The sequence below is a fragment of the Siphateles boraxobius genome, unplaced genomic scaffold, assembly GCF_051911475.1.
Source record: "Siphateles boraxobius isolate OS27281-9 unplaced genomic scaffold, OSU_SipBor_1 65, whole genome shotgun sequence".
NCBI lineage: Eukaryota > Metazoa > Chordata > Actinopteri > Cypriniformes > Leuciscidae > Siphateles > Siphateles boraxobius.
In genome coordinates, this window is record NW_027509192.1 from 3922298 (window position 1) to 3950249 (window position 27952).

Genomic DNA, 27952 nt, shown 5'->3' on the forward strand with positions numbered 1-27952 from the left:
TTAAATGGGTGTGGATGGTTGTGAGAAGAAGGGAGGGAGTGGGTGTGGCACGGCAGGGGAAAGGGGGATCTGTCATCAGCCAGTGGCCCATGCATATCGACTGTCACTAAAAATCAGTGGTAAAACGTGAAGAAATGCTAGATTTTTTTTATAGCTGGCAAAGTTAGTCTAATGAGATATACAATGACACTTTATTGTTGTCTTTTCAAAAGTAATTTAATGCCCTGCTACATATATTAGCCTACAGTAATCGTAATTCTATTTAAAACATATTAATGTACATGTCTAATTTTAATGTCTTTATAAAATATATATTTGTATACATACACACTATAAATGCATATATTTGAAAATAATTAATTTTCCGCTTAAAAAAACGTTCCGTGCATAGCCTATAGATCTTCCCGCCCCCTGAACCCCAATGACACATATTTAATTACACGAATTAACCATACAATTGATGTATTATCGAAATATCTAAAATTTTAATAACGAGTGCTTATTTAACAAAAGGCAAGTAAAACGACCAGGGTTACAGATAGACACACACATACTCGCATGACGTAACTTGCATTTAGGGCTGTGCAATTAATCGAATTTCAATTTCAATTTCGATTTTGGCTCCCAATGATCTGAGATTTTTAAGTTTCAAGTGAAAGAGAGGTTTACTTGCCCGACCGATCAGTCAGTGTAAACAGAGATTGGTAATGGATAGTTTCTGGAAGCTGCGATGCCTGTCTATTTGTGAGAGAGACATTAGTGGAGAAATCAAAACAAATGAGCCTAACCTCTAAAATCCACTGGATCTGTCTACGGCGCGGAACGTCAGCGCCACGTTTTTGATGCGTCCCTAGCTCGGCGTCAAAGTCCACTGGAAGTGTCAGACGCGTTTCAGCAGCGGAGCGTTGGTCTCCACAGGGTGTTTTATTTTGAAAATCAGCCGGATCCTCTATGCTGGTCTGTGTCTGACTTCCTGCCCGGTACGTTGTACTCTGTGCTTCTTAACGCGGCAAGCGGCGAAAATAGACCTGCTACCTATTCTCTGCGGAGCGGAGCGGAGAGACGCTTCTGGGACGCTTCTGAGACGCGCTGTGTCCGCAGCTGGTGGACTTAAAAGCATTGACTATAATGGCCACGATTAGCTCCGGCATCCGCGACGCTGACGTTCCGCGCCGTAGACGGATCCAGTGGATTTTAGGGGTAACAGCTCACACAAAAACTCACAGAAGAAACATACTGAGGTAGAAATGTTGAGTTTTTTTTATTTATAATATATGATTTAGTGAAGTAACATAACACAACTAAGGGCTATAATATCACGATTGCAAATGTTGAATTTGAAAATTTAATTTATAGTTTAATAAACAAATAGTCTAGTTTTTATGTAGTAACTTACATTTTAGTTGCAATATTGACTCTTTTTTTTTCTATTTCACCGATGAAAATAGTTACAAAAGAAAAGCAACACTATTGCGCTGTGTTTTGTTACTGGATGATTCATTATTTTGAACGAATCGTTTTAATGAATGACTCAATGATTAATTTATTAAGACGGTCACTTGTCGCCATCTATTGATTTATTGTTTAAAGGTATCATTGATTATATTTTTTATTTTATTATTTGCTCAAACATTAATCTCATAATATTTTAACAGTTGTAATTTTGCAGTGTAAATTAATGGATAACAGCCCTTTTTATTAAAACTGAATTTGATCAAATGTAAGAATTTGACATAAAACATATATTTAGTAAGGTTTAATAAATTGTCCTTTATAAAGGTAAATAACGCCCTAGTGACCCCCTACAGCAAATTACTTTAACATGTTACCTTTTTCAACACTTGTGAGTTTGCAAGGCTGTTTAATAGTTCAAAAAGTACAATAAATGTTCAAATTTAAAAAAAATTAAGAATTGTTGAAAGGTGTCTTTTAATAAATGCAACAGGTTCCCAAAGTCATGTGAAATAATCGTGTTACATAATCGTGATTTCAAAACTGACCAAAATAATCGTGATTATGATTTTTTCCATAATCGAGCAGCCCTACCTGCATTGGTCATCGACAAGGCCGAAGTCCCCCATTATCCAGTTCTCGAAGCTCTCTTGGGTAAAATGTTTACGGCACACGTACAGATTAGATGTGTCCGTGGTTGATTGCCAACCGCTGGTCCCGTCCAGTCCCGAGCTTATGCATCGCGCCATACCCACCGTACCAGTGGGGATCTTGGTAGTGCTTGAAGAGGAGGATTCGCTTATTCGATCATCGCTGATCCAACCCAGCCCCAAGTCTTCACTGCTGGTCCCAGTCAGCCCCAAGTCTTCACTGCTGGTCCCAGTCAGCCCCAAGTCTTCACTGCTGGTCCCAGTCAGCCCCAAGTCTTCACTGCTGGTCCCGACCAGCCCCGAGCCATCATCGCTGATCCAGCCCGGCCCTAAGTCTTCGCTGCTGGTCCCAACCAGCCCCGAGTCTTCACTGCTGGTCCCGTCCAGCACAGAGCCTTCACCGCTGGTCCCAGCCAGCCCTGCAGAGCCTTCACCGCTGGTCCCAGCCAGCCCTGCAGAGCCTTCACCGCTGGTCCCAGCCAGCCCTGCAGAGCCTTCACCGCTGGTCCCAGCCAGCCCTGCAGAGCCTTCACCGCTGGTCCCAGCCAGCCCTGCAGAGCCTTCACCGCTGGTCCCGTCCAGCACAGGGCCTTCACCGCTGGTCCCGGCCAGCACAGGGCCTTCACCGCTGGTCCCGTCCAGCACAGGGCCTTCACCGCTGGTCCTGTCCAGCACAGGGCCTTCACCGCTGGTCCCGTCCAGCACAGGGCCTTCACCGTTGGTCCCGTCCAGCACAGAGCCTTCACCGCCGGTCCCGTCCAGCACAGAGCCTTCACCGCCGGTCCCGTCCAGCACAGAGCCTTCACCGCCGGTCCCGTCCAGCACAGAGCCTTCACCGCCGGTCCCGTCCAGCACAGAGCCTTCCCCGCCGGTCCCGTCCAGCACAGAGCCTTCACCGCCGGTCCCGTCCAGCACAGAGCCTTCACCGCCGGTCCCGTCCAGCACAGAGCCTTCACCGCCGGTCCCGTCCAGCACAGAGCCTTCACCGCCGGTCCCGTCCAGCACAGAGCCTTCACAGCCGGTCCCGTCCAGCACAGAGCCTTCACCGCCGGTCCCGTCCAGCACAGAGCCTTCACCGCCGGTCCCGTCCAGCACAGAGCCTTCACCGCCGGTCCCGTCCAGCACAGAGCCTTCACCGCAGGTCCCGTCCAGCACAGAGCCTTCACCGCTGGTCCCGTCCAGCACAGAGCCTTCCCCGCTGACGCCGTGCAGCCCAGAGCCCTCGCCGCTGACGCCGTCCAGCCTAGAGACCTTTTCACGGCTGGCGCCGTCCAGCCTAGAGACTTTTTCACCGCTGGCGCCGTCCAGTCCCGCGAACCCATTACCGCTGGTTCCGTCCAGCCCAGAGACCCTTTCACCGCTGGTTCCGCCCAGCCCAGAGACCCTTTCACCACTGGTTCCGTCCAGCCCAGAGACCCTTTCACCGCTGGTTCCGTCCAGCCCAGAGACCCTTTCACCGCTGGTTCCGTCCAGCCCAGAGACCCTTTCACCGCTGGTTCCGTCCAGCCCTGAACATTTTCCTGACCCAGTCACTCTCCCCATAAATTTTTGTGGGGGGGCCCAAGGACCCTCGCCGTGGGGCCCCAAGGGCCCACGGCCACCAGAAGGGTCCTCACCGCCATGGCCACCCGAAGGTTCCTCACCACCATGGCCACCCGAGGGGTCCTCACCGCCACGGCCGCCCGAAGGGCCCTCACCGCCACGGTCGCCCGAGGGGCCTTCACCGCCACGGCCGCCCGAAGGGTCCTCACCGCCACGGCCACCCGTAGGGTCTTCACCGGTACGGCCGCCTGCACGTCTTGCTCCTCCCTGGACGCCCGAGGGTCCAACAGCTCCGCCCTGGACGCCCGAGGGTTCGTTTGCTCCACCCTGTCCACGCACACGTCCTGCTCCGCCCTGGAGGCTTCCTGCTTCCTTCTTATCCACAAGTAACGCGCTAGTTTTCATACAAAATTATTATGTAACATAATTAGGTGCTTCAGTTATTATAACACAATAACGCAACTCATGCAGGCTACGTTTCTCAACACTGAGAATGAATAAATAAACCCTGTTTGCAGACTCGCCCTTATCAGTAAATTAATCCACAAATCACAGCACTTCCGTAATCAGTAAGCCATAGCGATCTTAATTTTATTTAGATTTATTGTTCATCAATACTTAATCTTTTTATAATTTGCATGGCTGTATGATGTCTTCATCTTATCTGAGTGACATGAATGACGGAGTATTTTAAGATAACCCATGCGATTGCGATCACTCCGTGTGATAATAGAATCCAGATTAAGTTAACTCAATACAATACTTCAACTTTCAACATCCATCCCAGCCTTACCTTAAGGAGTCAGAAGTACCGTGACTACTGTAGCCTACTGTCCTCGCTCATGAACTCAGTCAGAGGCGGCCGCGGGAGTGGAAGCGGGATCGAGCGGACTTCTTTATTGCTGTCGATTTTCAGTCTCTTTTTAATGATAGGCCTTAAGCATCTTTTAATCATACCCGCTTGCTATTTGGGGAATGAACCCAGCGCTATGATTGGTCGAACTCCGCTTCTTTTGCTGTTGCTTTTTTTTTTTTTTTTGCAGACACGTCTGTACACCGGAAATCCGGCGTGGCGCCGGAGCGCTATCAGGCCTGCCTATACATCAGTAAACACATAGCGTCTGTATCTCACTACTCTAAGTTACCCTGCCAGTACATAAGTTACAAAAATAGATCTAAGTGACATTACGTTAACCAAGCATTCAGAAACGTCCTGTTCAAACCTTAATTGTCGAACTTCTTCGGGGCCGTGGTTGCTCCGGGTCCGACTCCGGTTCAAATTGATACGGTTGCACACTCCGCTGCCATTCTTGTTGCAAAATATACCCTCAACTGTTGTCAAGGCAACACTCCATGTTCGTGGTGTCAAAATGCCCCACAGAACAGAGGGGCGGAGAGAGTTAAGCTCATTATCATTTAAAGGCATATGCACTGAAACGGCGTACTGGAAACAGAGCGGTTTTTGACCATGTAAAATGAGTGTTTTCTTACAATACTAATGATAATTTTTAATAAAAGTATATTACAAATTTTCATTTAGACCCTAAAGATTCATATTAACTTGTACAAAAATTGCATTATATGACCCCTTTAAGAGCTGCATGGATCCAATATAGGCTACTGCTAATCATGCATTTTATTTCTCGACTATTCAGACATAACGGACTCCTTACGAGGAAACTCGCCCATACGGGCATTTTGACATAATTTTGTGTGAATATGCCCAATCAAACACAAGAAGACGTGAATTTTTGCAATTAGTATTTGTGTTTGAGGCGTGGCTTTCTTGGTGCGTTCTTCGGGTGTGTGTTGCACACACAAAACTTGCGACTGAATATTTAAATTGGTACGGCTTAAAACATGTTTAAATGATAAACTTTTGTGATGATGCAGCACTGGATATTTACAGTCGTGGAGTCGTTCACACTGTCCCCAGGCAGTCTTTATTGTCAAGCCCTGTGTAAATTAGGAATGGGCATTTTTCAAGAGTTTTTGTCACCATTTCTGAACAAGCTTACGATTAGGCAATACACACAACAAGCTTACGATATATCTTAAGGTTTTCTTTTAGTTGAAAACATTGAACAATATGTGTAAAATAAAAATATAAAGAACAAAAGCATTTAAGCTCAAGCAGCGCGAACGGGGAAGAAAACGTTAATAAAGCAGACTGCGCCAATTATCGTACAGAATGTACATATAGACTCGAGTCAGCATTTGGTTATCGTGTTTATATTGTTTCACGTTCATGTTGAGAAAGACAATAATATCCACATGCTCGAGTGAGAAAACGTGCAGCGCTCACAGACGTTGCAGAGTGCCACATTCTGATTAGAAACTTAACTCTTCTAACTTGATATCTTGTTTTCCCTGTTGGACACACATTGCTGTTTTGATATATTATAATAATGCTATTTCTATAGCATCATCTTCACAATGATTGTTTCAACCACTTTTACAATTAGAAATTATGCTGGAGTCATTTGAGAATCTTTCAAAATCACATAAACATTTCCTTTAGTCTTTTAGCACCAAATCATCACTCCATTTTAGGTGTTACGTGTACTTGTGCGTTCAGCCAAACACTAAAATCAACACTGTAAGAAAGATACCAAAGACTTGCTCTGTGTACCAAATCTCAGGACCTGTCTGATTCTAAACTAACAGAAGACAATGATATCGAGGCACTGTGGCAAATGCAATCAGCCCACAATACACCAGCCACCATTTCCCTCACCAACAGCTATGAGCTCAGAGAGGCCTTTGAGAGCTGTGCTCAGCGATGGGAGCAATCAGTGTTTTTGTGTGCAAACGCATAGAGGTGGGGAGAGATGGGTGAAATGTGTCACTAAAGTGTGCTGATCAGCTGGCTGTTAAGCTGTAATTCACACACACACACACACACACACACACACACACACACACACACACACACACACACACACACACACACACACACACACACACACACACACACACACACACACACACACGCAACAATAACACAGCACATGCAAAAACAACACCAACTGCAGTCAGGACAATGAAAAGCTGCTCAAATCCCAAATTAAACCCTCAAAAATGCTAGAATCCTGTTCCAAATGCAAATCCCCAACCCTCCTCTTCTTTTCTGAAACAATGCCCTCGGCATTCAGCGCTACAGTCTTTGGTTTAGCCCAATGAGCAACTGGAATAGTTTAAGGGTACTGGAAATATAATAAAATGCTTTTTGGGGACAAGAAGTAGAGTGGCAGATAGCTTGTGGGACCTCAGGCGTTAGAAAAGTAAAAGGTAGTGGATAAAAACCCATCAGGGTGCTATATTTTATCAATTTTCTATGTATAGCAAATCACTACAGATACAAAGGTATGCTAAATGACTGCTGACTTTTAAGACACATAAGGTGTCAATGGTTTCTGAAGCTACAGCAGCGAACCACCCTACTGCAAAACTAGAGCATATGGCGTTACTATGCTGCTAATTATTTTATCTCTTTTCCACTGAATGGGTTAAGCAGCTGTTCAAAACTCTCTGGTTGAGGATTCATTTTCCTGAAATGCTCCCTAAACTCATTCCTTTTAGTTGCAGTGATAAGAACCAGTTGTTTCAAATTTTTTCCTTATTCCCCATCTGAACATCTACATCTCTCAGGTATGCTCATTACAACAGTGGTGGAGAAAAGTGGCAGGTGTGTGGACAGTGGGAGGCCCTTGAAATGTCTAGTAGTCATGTAGATGGGAAAGTCAATTTGACTGTTCCCTGTTTAGCTTGTGTGTTACACAGTGAATCAGCGTATCTGCACTTGTGACAGCTTTAAAAATTGGTGCTGGAAATGACGGGGAACAGGTCAAGATGTATTTAACTGAACTGTACACTTACCTGCTCAGCAGGAATTTTGCTTTAGTTATGGCCACGGATTGGTAAGGTGTTGAAAGCAGGATTAAGAGACAATGCACACACACTCTTCACCTGTTCAGTGACATTCACAGCCTCCAGCGTGAGAGCGTGTGCGGCCCAGTCTTACTACCCCCCGAGTCTCCTCCACCTTCCTCCACCTCCTAACAGGAACATCCTATCGCTCTGAGGGATGACAGCTCTAGAAACATGACATTTAAGCCCCACTCTCACTCCTCTTATCTCCATCTATCTCTATCCTCGTCTGCAAACAGGCCAAAGCCTTCCCCGCAGGATTCCAGACAGGCAATCAAGTAATTATGGGCTTGGATAAATGTCTCACGTGTTTTTCAGAAGAGAGTGACAGGAGCTTTCAGAGATGAATAAGATGTCTTCTGTCATTTCAGATGGGTCATTTGTTGACCTGATGTCACTTTTGTCGGTCCTAATCACTGTTTTGGGCTAATGCTGAGCCTCAGGGGCGACCAAAGACACTACAGACTAAACAGGTGTATTTTGTATTATACTGAGTGGCATGAACCAGGCATGACTCAATAAAAAGTGTTATACCTTTTTGTTCTAATCAGGCCACAATCTCCATCTCTTCTTGCATTATTTTGGTCTATGTCTAATATCTTGGTCTTTATACCCCCCTGCCCATTTTTTGCTCAACTTTCCTGTCATCTCAGAGACTTACTGCTCAGCTGTGAATAATTTTCTTGCTTTCATCCATTTTTTTGCCTACTTATTCTCTTCCCATTTTCACAATCTCTCTACTTTTCATCACAGCCTCTCGCTTTCTGTTTTCCACCCTCTATAAAACACATTTTTGAAGCAGTGTAGGATTTCTGATGCAAGGAAGCTCCACGCCAAGACACGGCCACGGCAGCGGCTCAGATTAGTGTGCCACGCCTTCTTACCCAGAGACCTGCATCGAAAATCTCTTAGCTCAAGTCGCACTATCTGAGCAAAAAAAAATAATAACATCAAATGGAGGAGAGAGAGATGGAGACGAGAGAAAGCACCATATGGCATCAAAAATTCAACTCAGAACACAGGGATCCTTCAAGGACTCTCACAATCTGTCTGAGAGTCTGAAATGAATAATGAAAAATCAATCCGCTGTGCTGGGTGTGAAAGTGTCCTGTGTTTGATTGACAGGTCAGTGTCAGGCATAAATAAATGGAGATGCAAGAAGAGCTTGTTCATTATGCCACACTAATGAACGCCAGAAATTCTGTGCAAACACAAAAACAGCACGTACACACATAACAGTCTATCACAATGGAAGCTTTTTAACAAGGATGGAGTAAAAAAAGTTTTCAAGCTGTATAAATCAAACTTTATGCGTGTCTACGTGTGTCTACGTGTCTACATTAATCAGTCATTAATGTGTCATCTACACTCACATTTTTGTTTAAGAGCACTCATATACCTACATTAAAGTTAAAAAAACAACTTTGACCGTGCCCCTACATTTTTGTTTTTCTTTAAGTTTAAGCCATTAATACTTAGGCTACATTTAATTACTTTAATTAAAAAAAAGACTAAAAAGTCAAGTCAACCAGTATAGATTTGGGCAATAGGAGAAAATAGATGAAAGCTACGGTGGCTACAAAAGATATTTGGACAGTGAATTATTTAAAATTTTGGATTTTCAGTTCCGTTTTTCAGTCAAGTGCGTCCAGAATTTCTGGTTTCGGCCCAGAATATTTATTTCGGTGCATCCCTTGGTGTCAATTGCGTGAGTCTCACGGTGAATTCGTGAGAGTTGGCAGCCCTGCAGATTCAGTTTGTAAATGTTTTTGGCGGGTGTACTTGTGCTGCCCCAGTCTTGTTCATTTGCCATTTTCTTTGTGTATCTCTATGGCAAACGCTGAGCCCGTTAGAAACTACAGGAGCCTTAATTTTGGTGGATGTTAAAGAGAAAAACGATTTTCATTCAAACAAGTCGACGTAAACTACAAATTCGAGTTAACCAATAAAATCGATTTATCGCCCAGACCTACAAGGAGCTAATCAAAATGAAATTCAACACTGCCCGTATATTAGCTTCTGAAGAGCTGCCTTTCACCAAATTTACCTCTCAGATATTACTAATGAAGAAAATAGATTGGGTGTGTGCAAGACATACTACAACGCTTATAGGATGCATTAGGAGGAGGCCAAACTATACTCATTGGCCAAGTGATGCTGACCTTATTATGGTTTGTGACACTGGCTCAGATTCTGTGAAAAGAACAATTCTTTGTGACTGTATGTAGTTCTCCAGTTGGAAAAGCAATTCAGTTCCTACTTTCCCAGGACATCTACAAGATGGATGCAGATGCTGTAACAGGAGGGCAGAAGTGACAACACATGACAAAATTAAAACACATTTATTTTTTTGTGGCACTTAAAAAACAATATTTGGCGCCTAATTTTTTCCCTTATAGGATCCAATGGGTCCTTAATTTATTTTTATGTCTGGAGCCCTGCATCTGTAAATTGACTCCTCCGTAAATGGTAAGAAATAAAGGTGTGAGAGGGTGTTATCAGCTCCCTGTAGCCAGATACCAGAGCATGACTGCGACACGCAGCTCCACAGATATGGCCTGCCGAGATGAGCATCTCTCTTCAGCAAGCAGAGGCGCAAACTGCAGCAAATGAAACTCAACATTCAGCATTTGTGGGAATTGAAGATCGGATTTATATTTGTTTTGCGGAAACACATTTATGAAGCCAACTGTAAATGGAACAGTTTGAACAAATCAAAACAGCTATCTTACACATGAAGTGACAAGTGTAAATAGGCCCCTAAAATCACCTCAGATGCTAGACAGACCATAATGGAATAGAATAAAATACAGAGTCTTGAGATGCTTTTTAAAAGTAAAATATTCGGTGGCCTTGATAGAATGGCCAAAGGCATTCATGCATGTGTATTCTGACCAACAAACTAAATAACACATTTTTATCCTGAAGATATTGTATACACAAGTGCAAAATTATTTGAAGCGGTGTGCATAAAAAAAAATGCGAGATTTGCTCACATTAATTTTCACTGGCACTGTAGGGCACTGTTTGCCTTTTATCACCCCACACACATAACCATTAATGTGACATTCTTCCAATGGAAACTTTTACATTCACATGCCTCTATTAATAGTAGTGTCCTTTCCTACTGATCGGACACCAGTTATTTCTGTTTTCCATGCAACATGCCATATAAGACAATATCATGACTTTGGATCAGAGGAATAATTGAGGTTCCACCAGAATAGTTATTTTAATGTGTTTGGTTGACTTCTGACACTGCATCAACAAAGGAATTAAAACTGAATTATCTAATACTGCTACTGCTCTGAGATCAGAATCGCTGATTTGTATCGGTCAAATATGAGTGACTTCATTTGTTCAGCTCTATCAGTTTACATTAGAGAGGCGACTTGTGATAGATTAGATAGATAGATAGATAGATAGATAGATAGATAGATAGATAGATAAACAAAACCCTTTAATGACAATAATAACAATACAATTACAAATTATTTATACTACTAATAATAATTATAATAATAATATCACTAAAATGATATAGGCCTAATAACAGTCTATAGTTCCGAACACAGCACAAATCAGTCATCGGTTAAAGGGCCTCGCATTTTAGGTGAAATAATTCTATGCAACATGACATTTTTCTTCATAACCAATTCCATCTTTGCTCGCAAAATGATGGAAAAAGATTATAATTCTCCATGATTATAAAACGAAGTAAATAATTCAATAAACAAATAAATAATCAAATAAGTAAACTATTGATGACAGGATGATATGACCATGGAGAACATCACCCAACACTAATTACCAACCTCGTTTACGAGCCAAGACAGACATTTTGACAATTTTGTGTCTGTTCATACACAAGAAGACACAAAGGAGAACTCAGACAGACACGATAGAAGATTTTATGGAGTTACATTACTGCAGTTTTATTTCTTATTGCAAATTTATTTTTGGAAAAAATAATAAAAAAACATTTAATAAAAAATATTATTATTTCTATAAAAACTTACATGATAAAAATAAGAACTGATCATTTTGTGGTGGGGCCAGTGAAAATGTTGGCAGGGCAAGTAAAAAGAATTACTGGACCAACTAGGTCAAGAAATGTTTTGGATTTGAAACGTCTCGGTTACGTATGTAACCCTAGTTCCCTGATAGGGAACGAGACGCTGCGTCAAACGCTGCGGGAACGCCCCTGCGTTGTGCGTCATGAAGCACGTATGGAATCAGCCCAATGGAGAGATGAAACGTCATAGGCGGGTGACGTCATCGACCAGGAAACTATAAAGCACCCCAAAAACACAAGCGCATTAGCTTCTGATAGGCTTGAAGGAAGCGCTAACGGGAGTGCCGGGAGTATGGCGGAGCGACGCAGCGTCTCGTTCCCTATCAGGGAACTAGGGTTACATACGTAACCGAGACGTTCCCTTTCAAGGGAACTTCGAGCTGCGTCAAACGCTGCGGGAACGCGAATACCCACGTCGCCATAGGACCAAATGACCGTCATGTGAGACTAGCGCACAGAGGACGAGAGCACCTGTGCCCCAGGGGTAGAGCTTAAGTCTAGGTCATAGAACTTAATAAAAGTATGCGGTGAAGACCATCCAGCCGCATCACAAACATCACTCAGGGAAACCCCCGACAAAAGAGCTTTAGAAGCAGCCATACTCCTGGTAGAGTGAGCTCGGACAACCAAAGGTGAAGGCTGGCCAGCCGACTCATAAGCAAGTGAGATAGCCTCAACCACCCACTTGCTCATTCTCTGTTTAGACGCCGGACACCCCTTCCTGGGTGGCCCGAAACATACAAAAAGTTGTTCTGATTTCCTCCACAGGGCAGCTCTGTGGACATAAGCGTCTAATGCCCTAACAGGGCAGAGTGAATTAAGTTTCTCCTGGTCCGATGACATAAATGGAGGAGGACAGAAAGCCTGCAGAACCGTAGGTCTAACAATATTAGTAGGAACCTTAGGAACGTAACCTGGTCTAGGATGCAGAAAAGCTTTAACCATGCCAGGTGCAAATTCCAGGCACGAGGGTGAAACCGACAGAGCCTGCAAATCTCCGATTCTTTTTAGTGAAGAGATAGCAAGCAAAAAGATAGTCTTAAAAGTGAGAAACTTCTCGGGAACTTCTTCGATAGGTTCAAAAGGAGCTAGGGAAAGACCTTCTAATACAATGGCCAGATCCCAAGTCGGCACCCTCGTACGAACTGCTGGCCTCAGCCTCAAAGTGCCACGGAGGAAACGAGTTATAAGCGGGTGTCTCCCAAGAGAAACTCCACTGAAAGGGACGTGGTAAGCAGCTAGTGCCGCCACATACACCTTTAGTGTGGAGGGGGATAACCCTGTGGAGAAGCGCTCCTGCAGGAATTCCAGCACTGCACCCACTGGGCAGTTAACTGGGTCCTGCAGGTGTTCTCCACACCAAGAAGTGAAAAGTTTCCACTTCAAGGCATAAAGCTTCCTCGTGGATGGAGCTCTGGAGTTAAGAATGGTCTCAACAACCTCGGTTGAGAGACCGGAGTCTATGAGCTGGGCCCCCTCAGAGGCCAAGCCCACAGTTTCCACAATTCTGGGCGGGGGTGAAGTATCGTGCCCCCCGCCTGGGAGAGTAGATCCCTCCTGACCGGGAGCTCCAAAGGAGAACCGTCCAGGAGAGAAATCAGGTCCGCAAACCATACTCGGGCCGGCCAGAACGGGGCTACTAGTAGTAGACTGACCCCGTCCCGGCGGACCCTCTCCAGAACTCCTGGTAACAGAGCAATCGGGGGAAAGGCGTACAGACGTGACCTCGGCCACGGCTGCACCATAGCATCCAACCCCAGGGGGGCTGGAAGAGTGATGGAGAACCACCGATGACAATGAGTGGTCTCCTTGGAAGCGAATAGGTCCACCTCGGCGCGACCGAAACTCAACCAAAGGAGCTCCACCACCTCGGGGTGGAGTCTCCATTCCCCTGGCCTCGGCCCCTGCCTCGACAGGGAGTCTGCTACCACATTCAAATACCCAGGGAGATACATTGCTCTCAGAGATAGTAGCTTCCCTTGGGACCACAGGAGGATCTGACGGGCCAACTTGTAAAGCCGGCGAGACCGCAGGCCCCCCTGATGATTTATATAAGAGACCACCGACGTGTTGTCTGATTGAACTAACACATGATGGCCTCTCAGGTCTGTTAGGAAGTGTTTCAGAGCCTGAAACACAGCCAACATCTCTAGACAATTTATGTGCCACGAAAGATGATGATCCTGCCACAGACCTTGGGCTGGGCGACCACTCATGACCGCCCCCCACCCTGTGAGGGAAGCATCCGTCGTTAGCGTTATGCGACGACAAAGAGCCCCCAGCACAGGACCTTTGGATAGGAACCAAGTTTCTCTCCACATGACCAGAGCACGAAGGCAGCGCCGCGTGACTTTGAACGTGCGGAGCGGATTTCCCCTCGGGGAGAATCCCTTGGTCCTGAGCCACCACTGTAGCGGTCTCATGTACAACAGGCCGCAAGGTATAACGTTGGACGCTGCTGCCATCAGACCCAACAGTCTCTGAAACTGCTTGACAGTGAGTAGCTGGCCTAGCTTCACTTGTTTCACAGCTGAGAGAATCGAAGCGATGCGGGTCGGAGAGAGTCGCGCCCGCATCGATACCGAATCCCAAACGACACCCAGAAAAGTGGTCTTCTGGGAAGGAGATAATACACTTTTCTTTGCGTTCAGCCTCAACCCCAACTTTCTGATATGAGCGAGGACGACATCTCGATGCCGAACCGCCATCTGCTCGGTCTGAGCTAAAATCAACCAATCGTCGATGTAATTGAGAATACGAATGCCCTGAAGCCTCAGAGGCACTAGTGCTGCATCCATGCATTTCGTGAAAGTGCGGGGAGATAAAGCTAGGCCAAACGGAAGAACCCTGTACTGGTACGCCTCGCCCCCGAAGGCGAACCTCAGGAACTTCCTGTGTTGTGGAAGGATGGACACATGGAAGTATGCGTCCTTCAGATCTATCGTGACAAACCAGTCCTCGGACCTGATTTGAGACACGATCTGCTTGATAGTGAGCATCTTGAATTTTAGCTTCCCTACCGAGCGATTCAATATGCGCAGGTCTAAAATTGGACGCAACCCCCCATCCTTCTTTGGAACGATGAAATATCGGCTGTAATAACCTGACTCCAAACTGGGAGGAGGAACCCGTTCTATAGCCTCTTTTTGAAGGAGCGTTTTCACCTCTTGTTCCAATACCAGAGCCTGCTCGGGGCCCACCACTGTGTGCAGAACCCCTCTGAATTTTGGTGGACGACACCTGAACTGGATAGCATAACCCTTTTCTACTGTCTGCAGGACCCAATGAGATATTTTTGGAAGGCTTTTCCACTCTGCCAGAAATTCTACTAAGGGTACCAGCCTCTCGAGACTGGCCTCTGGTGTAACTTGAGCAGCAGACGCAGCGCCCTGTAACGGCGCACCGGCAGGGAACAACTGGTCTGACCGCTCTGAGACCCTCCTCAGAGGGAGCGAGCGTCCCTCGGGAAAGCGCTCGCTGGGATCGTCTGTGCCCCGGCATAAAGGCGGGGTTGGCAGAACGAGCCCCTGAGGGCACCGAGGAGGAATGGGCACCGTAAAAAGAGGTGAACACCTTTCCGCCTCGGTGGGGACCACCCTCAGCATCCTGAACGGCTTGGCGTCAGGACTTCTTCTTAGCCGAAGCCTTCTTAGCCAATATAACTGTCCTCAGATCAGTTCTACTGGGAGAAGGCTTCGGCTGAGAGTGTCGCGGCTGAGCCCACTGTCCAGCAGGGGGAGCACGAGACGCGACACTCTGCCTCTGCTGCGCTCTATGTGATGAGCTCGAAGACGGCCGGGGCTGCTCCCGCCCAGCAGCCCCAGGGACATGAACTTTAAGGGGAAGAAACTTTTTAAAAGCTGCAGTTTGTTTCTTTTCTTCTTGGAATTTATCGATAACTGAATTCACAGCATCACCAAACAACCCCATGGGAGAAAGAGGAGCATCTAAAAGAAAAGCTTTTTCTCTCTCTTTAATATTAGTCTGATTTAACCACAAATGTCTTTCTGCGGCCACCAGAGCTGCCATAGAACGACCCATTAATTTGGCCGATTCTCTGGTGGCACGCAGGGATAAATCAGCAGCCTGACGCAGTTCACGAACTACGTCAGTACTGACCTCCTCACTCTCACTCATGTCCCTTAGCAGATCAGCCTGGTATGCCTGCAAGATTGACATAGTATGCAGACATGACGCAGCCTGACCTGCTGCCGAATATGCTTTACCCACTAAAGCCGAAGTGTTTCTTAAAGGCTTGGTGGGTAATGCCGGTGCCTTAAAAGATGATGCTGCTTCGGGGGAGAGATGGCTCGCAAGCGTCTCTTCCACACGAGGCAAAGCACCATAACCATGAGCCTTGGCTCCCATAATATTAGCGTATGTTGAAGTCTGGGGACTAAACACTCTATATGACACCGGTTTTCTCCATGATTTCGACACCTCGGTGTGGAGATCATGGAAAAACGGCAGGCACCGGCGTGGAGGCTGCACACGTGACGGCAAAAATCTCTCATCCAACTTTGATTTAGAAACAGACTCCTGTCTAGTCACTGGCCATTCAATATTAAGTTTTTCAACAGCTCTTGTTAACACCTCCATAAGCTCATCACTCTTAGGAGTGTGGGGTGGCGAATCCTCCACATCTCCCTCAACACTAACAACATCAAGTTCCTCAGAACTGGATAGCTGCAGCATTGGTGCCTCAGCCCGAGCGGAAGAAACCGCAGCGCGTGCTTCCGAACCCGGGACTGAGGCACTGGATCTCACAGGTGAAGGGAGAGATAAGGCAGAGCCCGTCTCAAACCCCGCTGTGAGATCCATCTGCGATCCCCACGATAAGCGCCGCCGCTCTGCCTCGGCAGAAGCGGGACCCGAACCGCGGGGAGCGCGCACCGAACCGCTCTCCTCAAAGAGCGACCGGCGGGAGCGGAGCGTCCTTAACGGCAAACGCTCGCAATGCTCACAGTCTGCTCCCTCGAGAGCAAACTGGGCATGCTGAACTCCCAAACAAACAACACAAAGATCATGTGTATCCCCGCTCGTTAAATAACGCGAGCAGGGAGGAACACACTTTCTAAACTGCTGTTCGTCCGCCATAATCTCTCAATATATATATATATAGGGATAAATTGTTTGTGTGGTGCAGGGTATGTAAGACAGACAATATCACACAGGGACAGATTCACATGTAGCGCGACTGAAAGCACAGAAGCTAATGCGCTTGTGTTTTTGGGGTGCTTTATAGTTTCCTGGTCGATGACGTCACCCGCCTATGACGTTTCATCTCTCCATTGGGCTGATTCCATACGTGCTTCATGACGCACAACGCAGGGGCGTTCCCGCAGCGTTTGACGCAGCTCGAAGTTCCCTTGAAAGGGAAATCTGGATTTCAGCAGAGTCAGAAGTGTTTATTGTCTGATTTACAGTAGGGTAATTGTGAAAGGGAAGGAGAAAGGAGAGGAGGAGAAGAAGGGAGAGGAGAGCTTCATTTTGGCAGCTCTTTCCACTCCTGTCCTCCCACATGTGCTATTCACAGACTCCTCACAGCGAGCTCAGAGGGCATTGCACTCACAGGGATTAATTCACATACAATGTTTCAGCTGTCAGATACATTCCTGCTTTTCGTCTCCCAGCTAAGCGTTTAATACCATAACAACAGAAGAGGGAACATCTGGCGAGACAAATGAGACAATGCGGGCAGCAGGGAAAAAGAATACAACATAAGCCGAAATTAATTTCCCCAATCACAGCTGACGCATCTATCTCCATTTCGAAAGGATTGAACAGTGACAAATGAAAGGGAAAGGCGACTCGACAAGCATCTACAAGGGCTTTTCAATGCCGAATTGACCATTCGCAAAGACCCGCGCCCCTTAGTTACTGTCGCTATGTCCGACAAGCTACGCCGCTCTCATGCACACGCCATGTTCTCACGCAGTGAAAAATACATTGCGGATCAGAGAGGAGACTGACAATACGCTGACAGACAGGACAGACCAGGTTACTTTTCGGTTACTTTTGATATGAAACATATTAAACAAAGTCTCACCTTTCAAATTTGGTCATTTTTAAAAAGAAATTTAAACAATAAATACCGTTTAGTGGCTCTTTAATGTGTCGTGACAGATCGCTGTAGAGCCTCAGTTAAAGATGCTTGTGAACCGATTATCTCTTCCTTCTAGTTCATTTATAGCATCAAATAAACATGAATGAACATAAGAAGGAATGTTGTTTTAACCGCGGAAAAGCGTCAGTTTTTTCAGTTCAAATCCTCCCATGTTAATCTACTAACTCTCTTGACTGCTTTGTCGGACAAAATGGCGGATGGCAAAGTGTGATTGGTCAGATCACCTGTCAATCAAGCTCCCTGCGAAGGGTCAATTGTTGCTTTGCCCACTTACCACTTCAAGACCATCTGTAAAACATTGCCAGCTCAACGTGCGAGACGAGTGAGTGTGAGTTGCTTGAACATACACAGCAAAGATTCTAGAGCGCTACGCGCGTAGCGCTCTAGATTTGATATACAAAGACACCATATTAGGAAAAAGGGGCTGTCTGATGCTGACCGATTTATTACACATCCAGAAGAATACATTTGAGTCGTTATGGGCTCTGGTAATTATGGAGCATAATAGGAATAAAGTTGTGACAAAAAAATTATCAGGGAGGAAAAATCTGAGGGGGCACGTGCCCCCTCACTTTGAATGGGCATGACGCCACTGATCTTGATTGTGTGGGTGTGTGTTTGCGCAAATCTGTCTTCCTCTTGTGTAAAGCAACAGAGCTTGACAGCAAGAAGGTGAGTGATGTACTGGAACATCACTACAAACCTCATGAAGCATTATCTCCACATACACAAACATAGCAACTCTCACAAGAAACAGGAGATGAATCTTTGATAAACCATTGATACCACTCACCTGCCCATGACTGATGAATCCATGTTTCTGTGCAATCCTCTCAGCCTCCTCGGCTCCCCCTTCAATGTGGACAGCCCACGTGTTGGTGTAGATGCCTTGGCCTGTAATCAAGCGTACCTCAGAAGCCAGGAGGACAAGGTACGCCCCCAGAAACAGCGGCAGGGTCCAGCGGCCCTCCATGAACAGGAGTGCTTCGTCTCCAAGCCTTCTGGTCTTCTAGATGGAGTTTGTTTTCTAACGCATCTGTGGGCTGCACTGTAAATTCAGCACTGTAATAACCTGGAGAAGATAAGACAGAGTGTCAGAAAAGAAATACTAGAGCACCAAGGAGGCCCATCGTTTTCTGTAAAGCTCAGGTAATCTAAACATAACGGTTCTGTCAGAAAACATCCTCAGAGGGACCTTGGCGAGTCATATATTTTCATAAAGGTGTCTTGAGTGCTATTGATAGCGCTACACAAAGGGAAACTGGGATACAAACAACACTTTGTAGGACAAGGAGGAGAATGTGCGTTTCACAACTTGTACCCACTTATGCTTGTATCTAGAGCAAGTTTACAAAAAAGGACATGGTGATGTTGCTTGTCTTAAAGGAACGGTTCACCGAAAAATTAAAGCATGTAATCATTTCCTCCCCCTTGTCATTCCAAACCAGACTTTTCCTTCTTCTGCGAAACAAAAATGTGCAGTGTTTTCTATGCTCTTTCACGCAATTGCATGGAAAAATAAAGCTTTCATATATCAAAAGGGCATAAAAGCACCATGAAAGTATCATAAAAAGTAGTGTGATCTTTATTCCAAATTTTCTGAAGCCATTTAATAGCTGCGTGTGAGATATAGATGGAAATTCAAACAATTATTCACTGAAAACCTTAATATCTGTCCTAACTCTGGCATGTTAATAAATAGTAGTTTTTGTCAAAAAATTATTCTTCCGAACTGGATGAATGAACTTTTGAATCAGTTGCTTCAATTCACACAACTGGTCAAAAAGATTCTCTCAGAAATCAAATTAATGCTGTTCTCAAAGCTATAGTATGACTTTAAATTAAAAAAAAATAATAATAATTAAAAAAAAAATACATATATATATATATATATACACACACACACAGGTGAAACTCAAAAAAAATGAATATCGTGCAAAAGTTTGTGTATTTCAGTAATTCAAATTAAAAGGTGAAACTAATATTGTCAGTCTTCATCTGCACCAGTCTGTCTTTGTCTCTGCACTACACTTCCCAGCATCCCTCAAGTTTACACACCTGCCCGTCATAATCGTTGTCACCTGTGTCTTGTTAATCATCATCTGTTTCACCTGTCTTCACCTCGTTATTGTTCATCAGTCTCTGTATTTAGTTTGCTTCAGTTCAGTTTGTCTTGGTTGGTCGTCATCTTTGTTTAGTTGTATACTGAAGACCTGGCATGTTTCCCTTCATCTCTGTAAGCTAAATGTGTAGATAAAGCATCTAAATTGAGTTCCTTTCGTCCTCGTCTTCTGCATCCTGCACAACGCCTGACAAATATATTTTGTATATATAACTTTATACATATGCATGATTATACTTTTCAGAGGGCTGACATTTCTGTATTTAGAAATCCTTTTTTTATTGATTTCTTGTAATATTCTTATTTTCTGAGATTTTGAATTTGGGGTTTTCATAAGCTGTAAGCCATAATCATCAAAATTATAACTTTTTCACGATATTCAAATTTTTTGAGTTTCACAATTCATAAATCTAATATATATATATATATATATATATATATATATATATATATATATATATATATATATATATAATTCTGACCACAACTTTATACTGTATATAGACTACCATTCAGTAGTTTTGAAAGAAATGAATACTTTTATTAAGCAAGGATGCATTAAATTGAACAAATAATAAGATAATAAAGGCATTTAAAAAAAAAAAATATATATATATATATATTTTTTTATATATAGTTATATATATATATATATATATATATACAATTTATATACTGCTATAGTATAGTACTGCTATATATCAGTAGTTTTGAAAGAAATGAATACTTTTATTAAGCAAGGATGAATTAAATTGAACAAATAATAATAAGATAATAAATGCATTTAAATATATATATATATTTAAATGCCTTTATTATCTTATTATTATTTGTTCAATTTAATGCATCCTTGCTTAATAAAAGTATTCATTTCTTTCAAAACTACTGAATGGTAGTCTATATTCAGTATAAATTTGTGGTCAGAATTATTGGCACCCCATGGTAAATATGATCAAAGATGGCTGTAAAAATTAATCTGCATTGTTTATACTTTTGATCTTTCATTCAAAAATGTTTGCAAAACTCCAACCTTTTATTGAAGTGAATGAATTGAAAGTGGAGTGAAAGTCACATTATTAAATAAATGTTTTTTTTTCCAAAACACGTTGGCCACAATTATTGGCACCCTTTTATTAATTATTTCCTTTATGCAACCTCTTTTTGCCAAGATAACAGCTCTGAATGTTCTCTTATGCTTGATAAGTTTGGAGAACACCTGACAAGAGATCAGAGACCATTCCTCCATATAGAATCTCTCCAGATCCTTCAGATTCCCAGATCCATGTTGGTGCTTCTTCTCTTCTGTTCAGCCCACTCATTTTCTATTGGGTTCAGGTCAGGGACTGGGAAGGTCATGGCTGATTGAAGCTTTCTTTTGTGCTCAGTGACACATTTTTGTGTTGATTTTGATGTTTGTTTTGGATTGTTGTCCTGATGGAATATCCAAGCATGGCCCATTATAAGCTTTCTAGCAGAGGCCATCAGGTTGATTTTTTATCTGTTGGTATTTGCTAGAATCCACATACCATGTATCTGAACAAGATGTCCACGACCTCCAGCAAAAAAATAGGCCCACAACATTAAAGATCCAGCAGTATATTTAACCGTGGGCATGGCGTACTTATTATCCCTATTAAAACCAAACCCATCTGGAGAGTTTGCTCCTAAAAACCTCTTTTTTAGTTTCATCTGACGATCGAACCTCATCCCATTTGAAGTTCCAGTCATGTCTGACAACTGAATATACTGGAGTTTTTTAAAATGAGCGAGGAGGATTTTTCTTAAAAAACAAACAAACTCCCAAACAACATGTGGTGATGTAGGGGTTGTTTGATTTTTTTTAAGGCTTTTTGACCCCAAGGTTCAACAATTCTCCATCTGTGATCCTTGGAGAGTCTTTGGTCACTCAATCTCTCCTCATCACCGTGCATTAAGACAATATAGACACAAGTCCTCTTCCAGGCAGATTCATAACATCTTTTGATAATTGGAACTTCTTAATTTTTCCCCTGATGGTGGAAATGAAGATTTTCAATGCTTTAGCAATTTTCTTACAGCCACTTTCTATTTTGTGAAGCTCAACAATATTTTGCTGCACATCAAAACTGTATTCTTTGGTTTTACTCATTGTGATGGATGATTACGGGAATTTGGCCCTTGAGTTTCCTCATACTTATACTCCTGTGAAACAAGTCATAGCTAGACAATCTCATGTTCCTAGTCACCCTGGTATGATAAAAAATGTAAATATTCATGAAAATATACTTCAGAGATATTTTACTCATAAAAAACTCTAGGGGTGCCAATAATTGTGGCAAACGTGTTTTGGAGAAAACCATTTATTTCATAATGTGATTCAGATCAAATAGATAAACAATGCAGATTTATTTTTACAGCCATCTTTGATCATATTTACCAGGGGTGCCGATAATTCTGACCACAACTTTAAGTATGGACTACTTTTAGAATGCCCTTGAATTCTTCTACCAGAAGAACATTTTAGGAACAGCAGTCAGGGTCTGCGAAAGACAGAATGTGTTTTATTCAAGGTTTGACATATACATTGGGATGATGACCATGTAGCTTGAGTATTGCACCATCCATCAGAGAAGCTCTCCGACAGCAAGAGGGAGTCCTGTGAGAGTTGAGCAGCTCCTTAGAGACAGCTCAGTTCTTGCTGACTGTGTAAATAAGCTCAAAGCTTGGTTCAGGGCTTGGTGTACAACCCCCGACACCCTCTACAACAAAACAGAGCATGAACAATACAGCCTTGCGTGTGCTTTCAAAGAAAGCAAGCGTTAAAATTCATAGTATTTTCCTGCTAGAGTGAAGGCATGACACACAAGGACTAGGAATAGTGTTAAAATTATAGCTCTGACCTGCACAATGTCGTTTAAAACAAGAGAATGTCATTAGCAAAACAATTCCTCCGAGTATGACGGCTACAATGCAGAGTTTAGCATTTAAATAGCAGCTCCTGGTAGGAAGAAGTGAGGATCTTGGTAAAAGGCTTGCTGAAGAAACAAACAAATCGTCACGTCTAAAATCTGCATTACAGAGCTCATTAAGGGCTGGCACAGTGCAGTGAGCTGGAGAGGAAAGAGGAGAAATCCATGTGTGTCTTAGTGATGGAACCTGTGAATATCACACCTCCGCAAGCACAGAAAATAAGAGAGAGAGAGAGAGAGAGAGAGAGAGAGAGAGAGAGAGAGAGAGAGAGAGAGAGAGAGAGAGAGAGAGAGAGAGATACTGTACCTGCACGTTTTACAGTAACAGAAAAAGCAATGCCATGTCATATCTAAACCTAATCGATTGTTAAAACCAATTAATAGATTTCATTAAGCTAATTTTAAGCAGACTGAGTAAATTAGCAGCTAAGACAAGTCTTCAAAAGGTAACGGATAAGAGGTCAGCTCTTGGAAAATTATTCGCCGCCTCTAGCACTCTTAAACATAAGCCATTTTCAGCACTGTCAAATAACTCCCTTTCAGGTTAACCATCCCAATCTTTCGCCTGTCTCGACAATACTAATTTAATAATGCAGCCACTTGTGGAAGCATCTCCTAATGGATAAATGTTGGAGGTAATGAAGGGCTCACCTTCAGAGCGCAACATATGTAAGATGTGACAGAAAGGCTGTTAATTCCTAGTCTGTTGCTGTTCTGACATACAAACAGGGCTTGTGGCTAGTCCTTTCTTCTCTTTATTAGGTCTGACAAGGTCTTTGTGTTCCTTTTTGTGTTGGAAACAACACAGAAAAACACTTTTTTTTTTAGCTTACAAGCAGAATGTGGAACCAGTCCAGAGGGAATTCTGGTAATTACATGGAAACCGCAACACTGACCAGAAACGATCAGAATAATTGGTTATCAACAGCCTTCCTAGAACTGAACATTTGTGCATTTCTAGTAAATCATGAATTCCTGGTGCTTCAGGAACAGGTCACATAGCCAAAATGACATTCAAATGTGAAGCCAGTCAAGTAGAACATCTTGGAGGTCGGGCCATCAATGTCGTTCAACACTTCAAATTACTTATTTTTCATATTAAATGACTATGAGCACCCATTAAAGACGGAATCGAATGCAGAGTACGATTATCTAACTGTCTTCGAGGATTTGACAGATTGCATGCTTGCAAGAGGCGAAGTGCCGGGCGATGCTACTGTATGCTGGCTAGGAGGGCCAGCATACAGCATTTTATAGCGTGCTCTCTGGGGAAGAAAGAACAGTAATTACTATGCCTTAGTAACTCCTCATCAAACACAACTACAACTAAACCTTTAATGATCCATGATGGCTTGGTAAGGGCAGGAACCGAAGTGCTTAGTCACTCATTAGAGAGGGACAGACAGCGCACAAATACTCTGTTTATCTCTACCTCTTTCTTTCCTCTCTCTCTTGTTAAGATCAATCCAGAAAATGACCACACTGCCTGTTCTAAAAAAGCCTTGTGGGTAAAAAAAGACACTTAATAATAATGCTATTCTATTCTGAGGATCATCACAGTCATCATATTAACATCACGAGACAAAGAATAGCACAATACTGCATTTATTTATTGCCCTGGACGCTATGAATTCACGGGTTAAGAGGAGCTCACGTAACGTTACATCGTAAATCAGTCAGACCAACGGAAATCATTCAATTATGCTGAAAGCACTGGGCGTGCAATACGATGATAAATCTTTAAGGATTTTGAGTCAGTTTAAAATGTTGTTATGTGCTAGAACGACTTTCTTTCTTTCGTGGAAGACAAAAAGAGACTAGTCCCCATTAGTAGCATGAAAAACAGGTGCAATGAAAGTGAACAGTGACCGTTAACGTTACGTTACTGTGCCGAGCATCTCCTCCTTTTGTGTTACTGAGGAAATAAAGTCATTGGCTATTGGTTTGGAACAACATTATTTCGGGTGAGTAGGATGACCGAATTATAAGTTTTGAGTCACATTTTTTGACATTACAAAATAACACAAAATAATTCATCAAACCAGTTTAACAAAATGTGCACGTTAAGGCAAAACTTAACGGTCGAATTGTCGTGCCGCTCGCAAAAACACAAATAATGTACGAATGAATAAAAAATGTTTTAAAAAAAACACAAATTATTTCGCTCAAATTGTAAGAAGTTGGACGAAAACGTAAAAGCATAACGTTAACTTACCATTGCAAAAATTCAATAAATCAAAACTTTCTTACCGTTAACTTCACCTCAGTTTTCCGTTCTTATTAGATTAAATGAAGACGACACACGAACTGTCATTTACCTCAGAAATGAGACCGTTGACCCCTCCTCGAGCACAGACCGAGCTGTCATTGCGCTTCAACACAGCCTCGGAATCCGGTAACGAGCTCACATTTCTCAATAACGTTGCAGCTCCGGAATGGACTCCATTCACGACAGAAATGTTAAGTATATCCACTGAGAAACCATAACGGAGAATATTCGCGCCGTTCCGCGACACCCCGCGAACTCAACTCAGCATCACGCGGCGAGCGCGCGCAGATCGATGAAACTTTCAACAGTGCGCGCGTCTTCCTTTAAGGTAGCCCTTTATTTTAATTATTTATCAATCTTGTGTCTCCGTGCTATACTTATCTAAATGTTTGCAAATAAAATGAAAACCTCTGTGCCGGTGTCATGTGTCATCGGTCGCGTCTGCTTTATTGTTACGGGATGCATCCGTATAACGGGAATAACGGGATACATCCGTACACAAATCTCTAGTAATCACAAATGGCCTACAATTCCCAGGAAGTACGTCATGGTATGAGGCTTCTGGACTATTTGTGGTCCGCTATTCGCGGGCTCCATCTGCAGGATTCAGACACACTGTTTCAATAAAAATAATTATTATTTTACCTAATCGCAAAGCTATTTCAAATGCAGTAGCAAGTACAAATGTATTTAATGTTACTAGCGTCGAAATGCAATTCTTAAAGAAACATTTCACCCAAAAATTAAAATTCAGTGAAATTGTTGCCATTATTTACCCATCCTTAATGGTATTCCAAGACTTATTTTCTTTGGAAATATGTTGGGAATGTTAGGAACTGTTCTTTTTCATGGAGTATTTGTCCACACAATGAAAGTGAATGGTGACTCTAACTTGATGATACAAGTAAATGATAACAGAATTACATTTTTTTTTTTGCTGTGAATGATTTAGATTACAATTGGATCCTTCTCAATGTGGAGCAATGGCTACACGTAATCATCAGCATCGTTTTTGTTTTGACAGACAGATTAACAGTATTGCCAATACTTTTTACTCTGAAAGCAGCAGCATGCAAGTCACGAATGAAAACAGAATGTCACCAAAGGATTCCTCTTCGCTGACCCAGCTCTACTCCTGCTAAGCTGATTTTATTAGTCCCTGCGGCTCTTTATTATTATTATTAGGTGTTCAAGCACTTTAGTGTTGAAAACCTATTGTATTTGCTATTTGGGGAAAAAAAACGGCCCTAAAACGCATCGTGCAGCCCAAACCGTAAGGCCTAGAGACTTGAAACTCGGCCAGATGGTAGGCCACACTTTTGGGGAGAAACTATCAGAGTATGACCCCGATTGGCCCATAGGTGGCGCTACAGCAACCAAAAGTACTAAATTGCTCATAACTCCTAGACCGTGGTCCTAGCCTCAAGCTTTCTACACCACTGTGATCCTTGGCTCAAGACGAACAAGATGTATGTCTCAGATTTCAATTTGGGCCTAAAAAAAAAATGTTACGTCCAATTTTGTCCAAAACCTACTTTTGCGAACTAGTCCCTGGTTTTTCGCCCGATCGGAACCAGACCAGTCTAGGACAATTCTCTGGACTCTCTAGATCAATAATTATCGAAAAAAGGTTGAAATTTTGCAATTGGGTGGCTGTAACAGGGTCATTTAGAAAAAGGGGCGGGGCAAAATACACTCAAAAGCCTATAAATCATAAATAAAAACTCAGAACTTCACAAAAATTTATGAGCATATGTGTCAGAACATGGTGAAGGAGCATGCAAAGTTTCATGGAGATCGGACCATAGGTGGCGCTATAATCTTTAAAACCATGTATTTCCTATGGTAAATTGCCTGTATTGGCTGTAAATGGTGCTTTACATTTATTACGTCAGTGGTTAAATGTATGCTAAATAAAACTTAATGTCTTTTGATGCTTTTGTGCTTAACGGCCTTAAAGGCCTTAACTGCTTGAACACCGCTAAATGCTGCTTGCAGCTTTAATTATTATTATTATTATTATTTTTAAACTTTTGTTTATTTATTTTTTATTGCCAAAGTTATCACAAAAAATGTAAATGAAGAATAAATGCAAAAGTACAGGCCTTTTATAGTTAATATAGGCTAGGAGTGAAAAGCTCCAAGTATAATATGAATTATATATATATATATATATACAGGTATATATTTTTTTAATTATTATTTATTATTATTATTATTATTATGAAATAATCTCTACAAAATAAACTGCATACTTTAACAAAATAAATGAAGAGGGCTGCACAGGTTAACGTGTCTTAAGCCTACAGCTCCCTCAAATACTAAACCATGCTTTATTTACATCACATTTTCAATCTCTTTTAGAAAAGGAGGGGAAAACAAATATTTCACAGGTAATCCAATTGCAGGATCACACCAATTATGGTCTATCCAGTAGGAATAATACTGCAATAATAAAAATCACCATAAGAAAACTTTCAATATTTTACGATAATGTCCCATTAGTTACCATTAATTTACAAACATTAACTAACAAAAAGCATTACATTTATTACAATATTAATCTTTGTAACTTTAATATAAAATACAACTGTGCATCAATACATCCAGACACACTAAAGAAATTAGGAAAAAAATAGTTTAATTGTCATTATAACATATGTTCATTTTTCTGTTGTCTAATTCAACAATATTAACAAATGCCAATCCACCTCACTAATAAGTAAACGTGAATAAATATCGCGCAATGGCTCAAAATGCTAATGTATGCACTAGATGGCGCGCCCGAGCAACAAGTGAGTCTCCTCAACGGGCCTCTTTCAGCGCATGCGCAGCGC

The 27952-nt window shown here is 42.7% G+C and overlaps 1 protein-coding gene across 2 annotated transcripts in view; it reads right to left on the bottom strand.

Annotated features, from left to right (window-relative positions):
- The window catches only part of furinb (furin (paired basic amino acid cleaving enzyme) b), a 109317-nt gene extending 83658 nt beyond the window's left edge, over positions 1–25659 (bottom strand). The window contains exons 1-2 of one of the 2 annotated variants that reach the window (XM_077210327.1): positions 25165–25659; positions 18570–18848 (exon numbers count right to left, since the gene is read on the bottom strand). In XM_077210327.1, the coding sequence (XP_077066442.1) occupies positions 18570–18749 (180 nt within the window). In that variant the 5' untranslated portion in view covers positions 18750–18848; positions 25165–25659. The remainder of the gene's footprint in view (positions 1–18569; positions 18849–25164) is intronic. The other variant, XM_077210326.1, reaches the window with a different exon arrangement.
- Positions 25660–27952: the final 2293 nt, after the last annotated feature.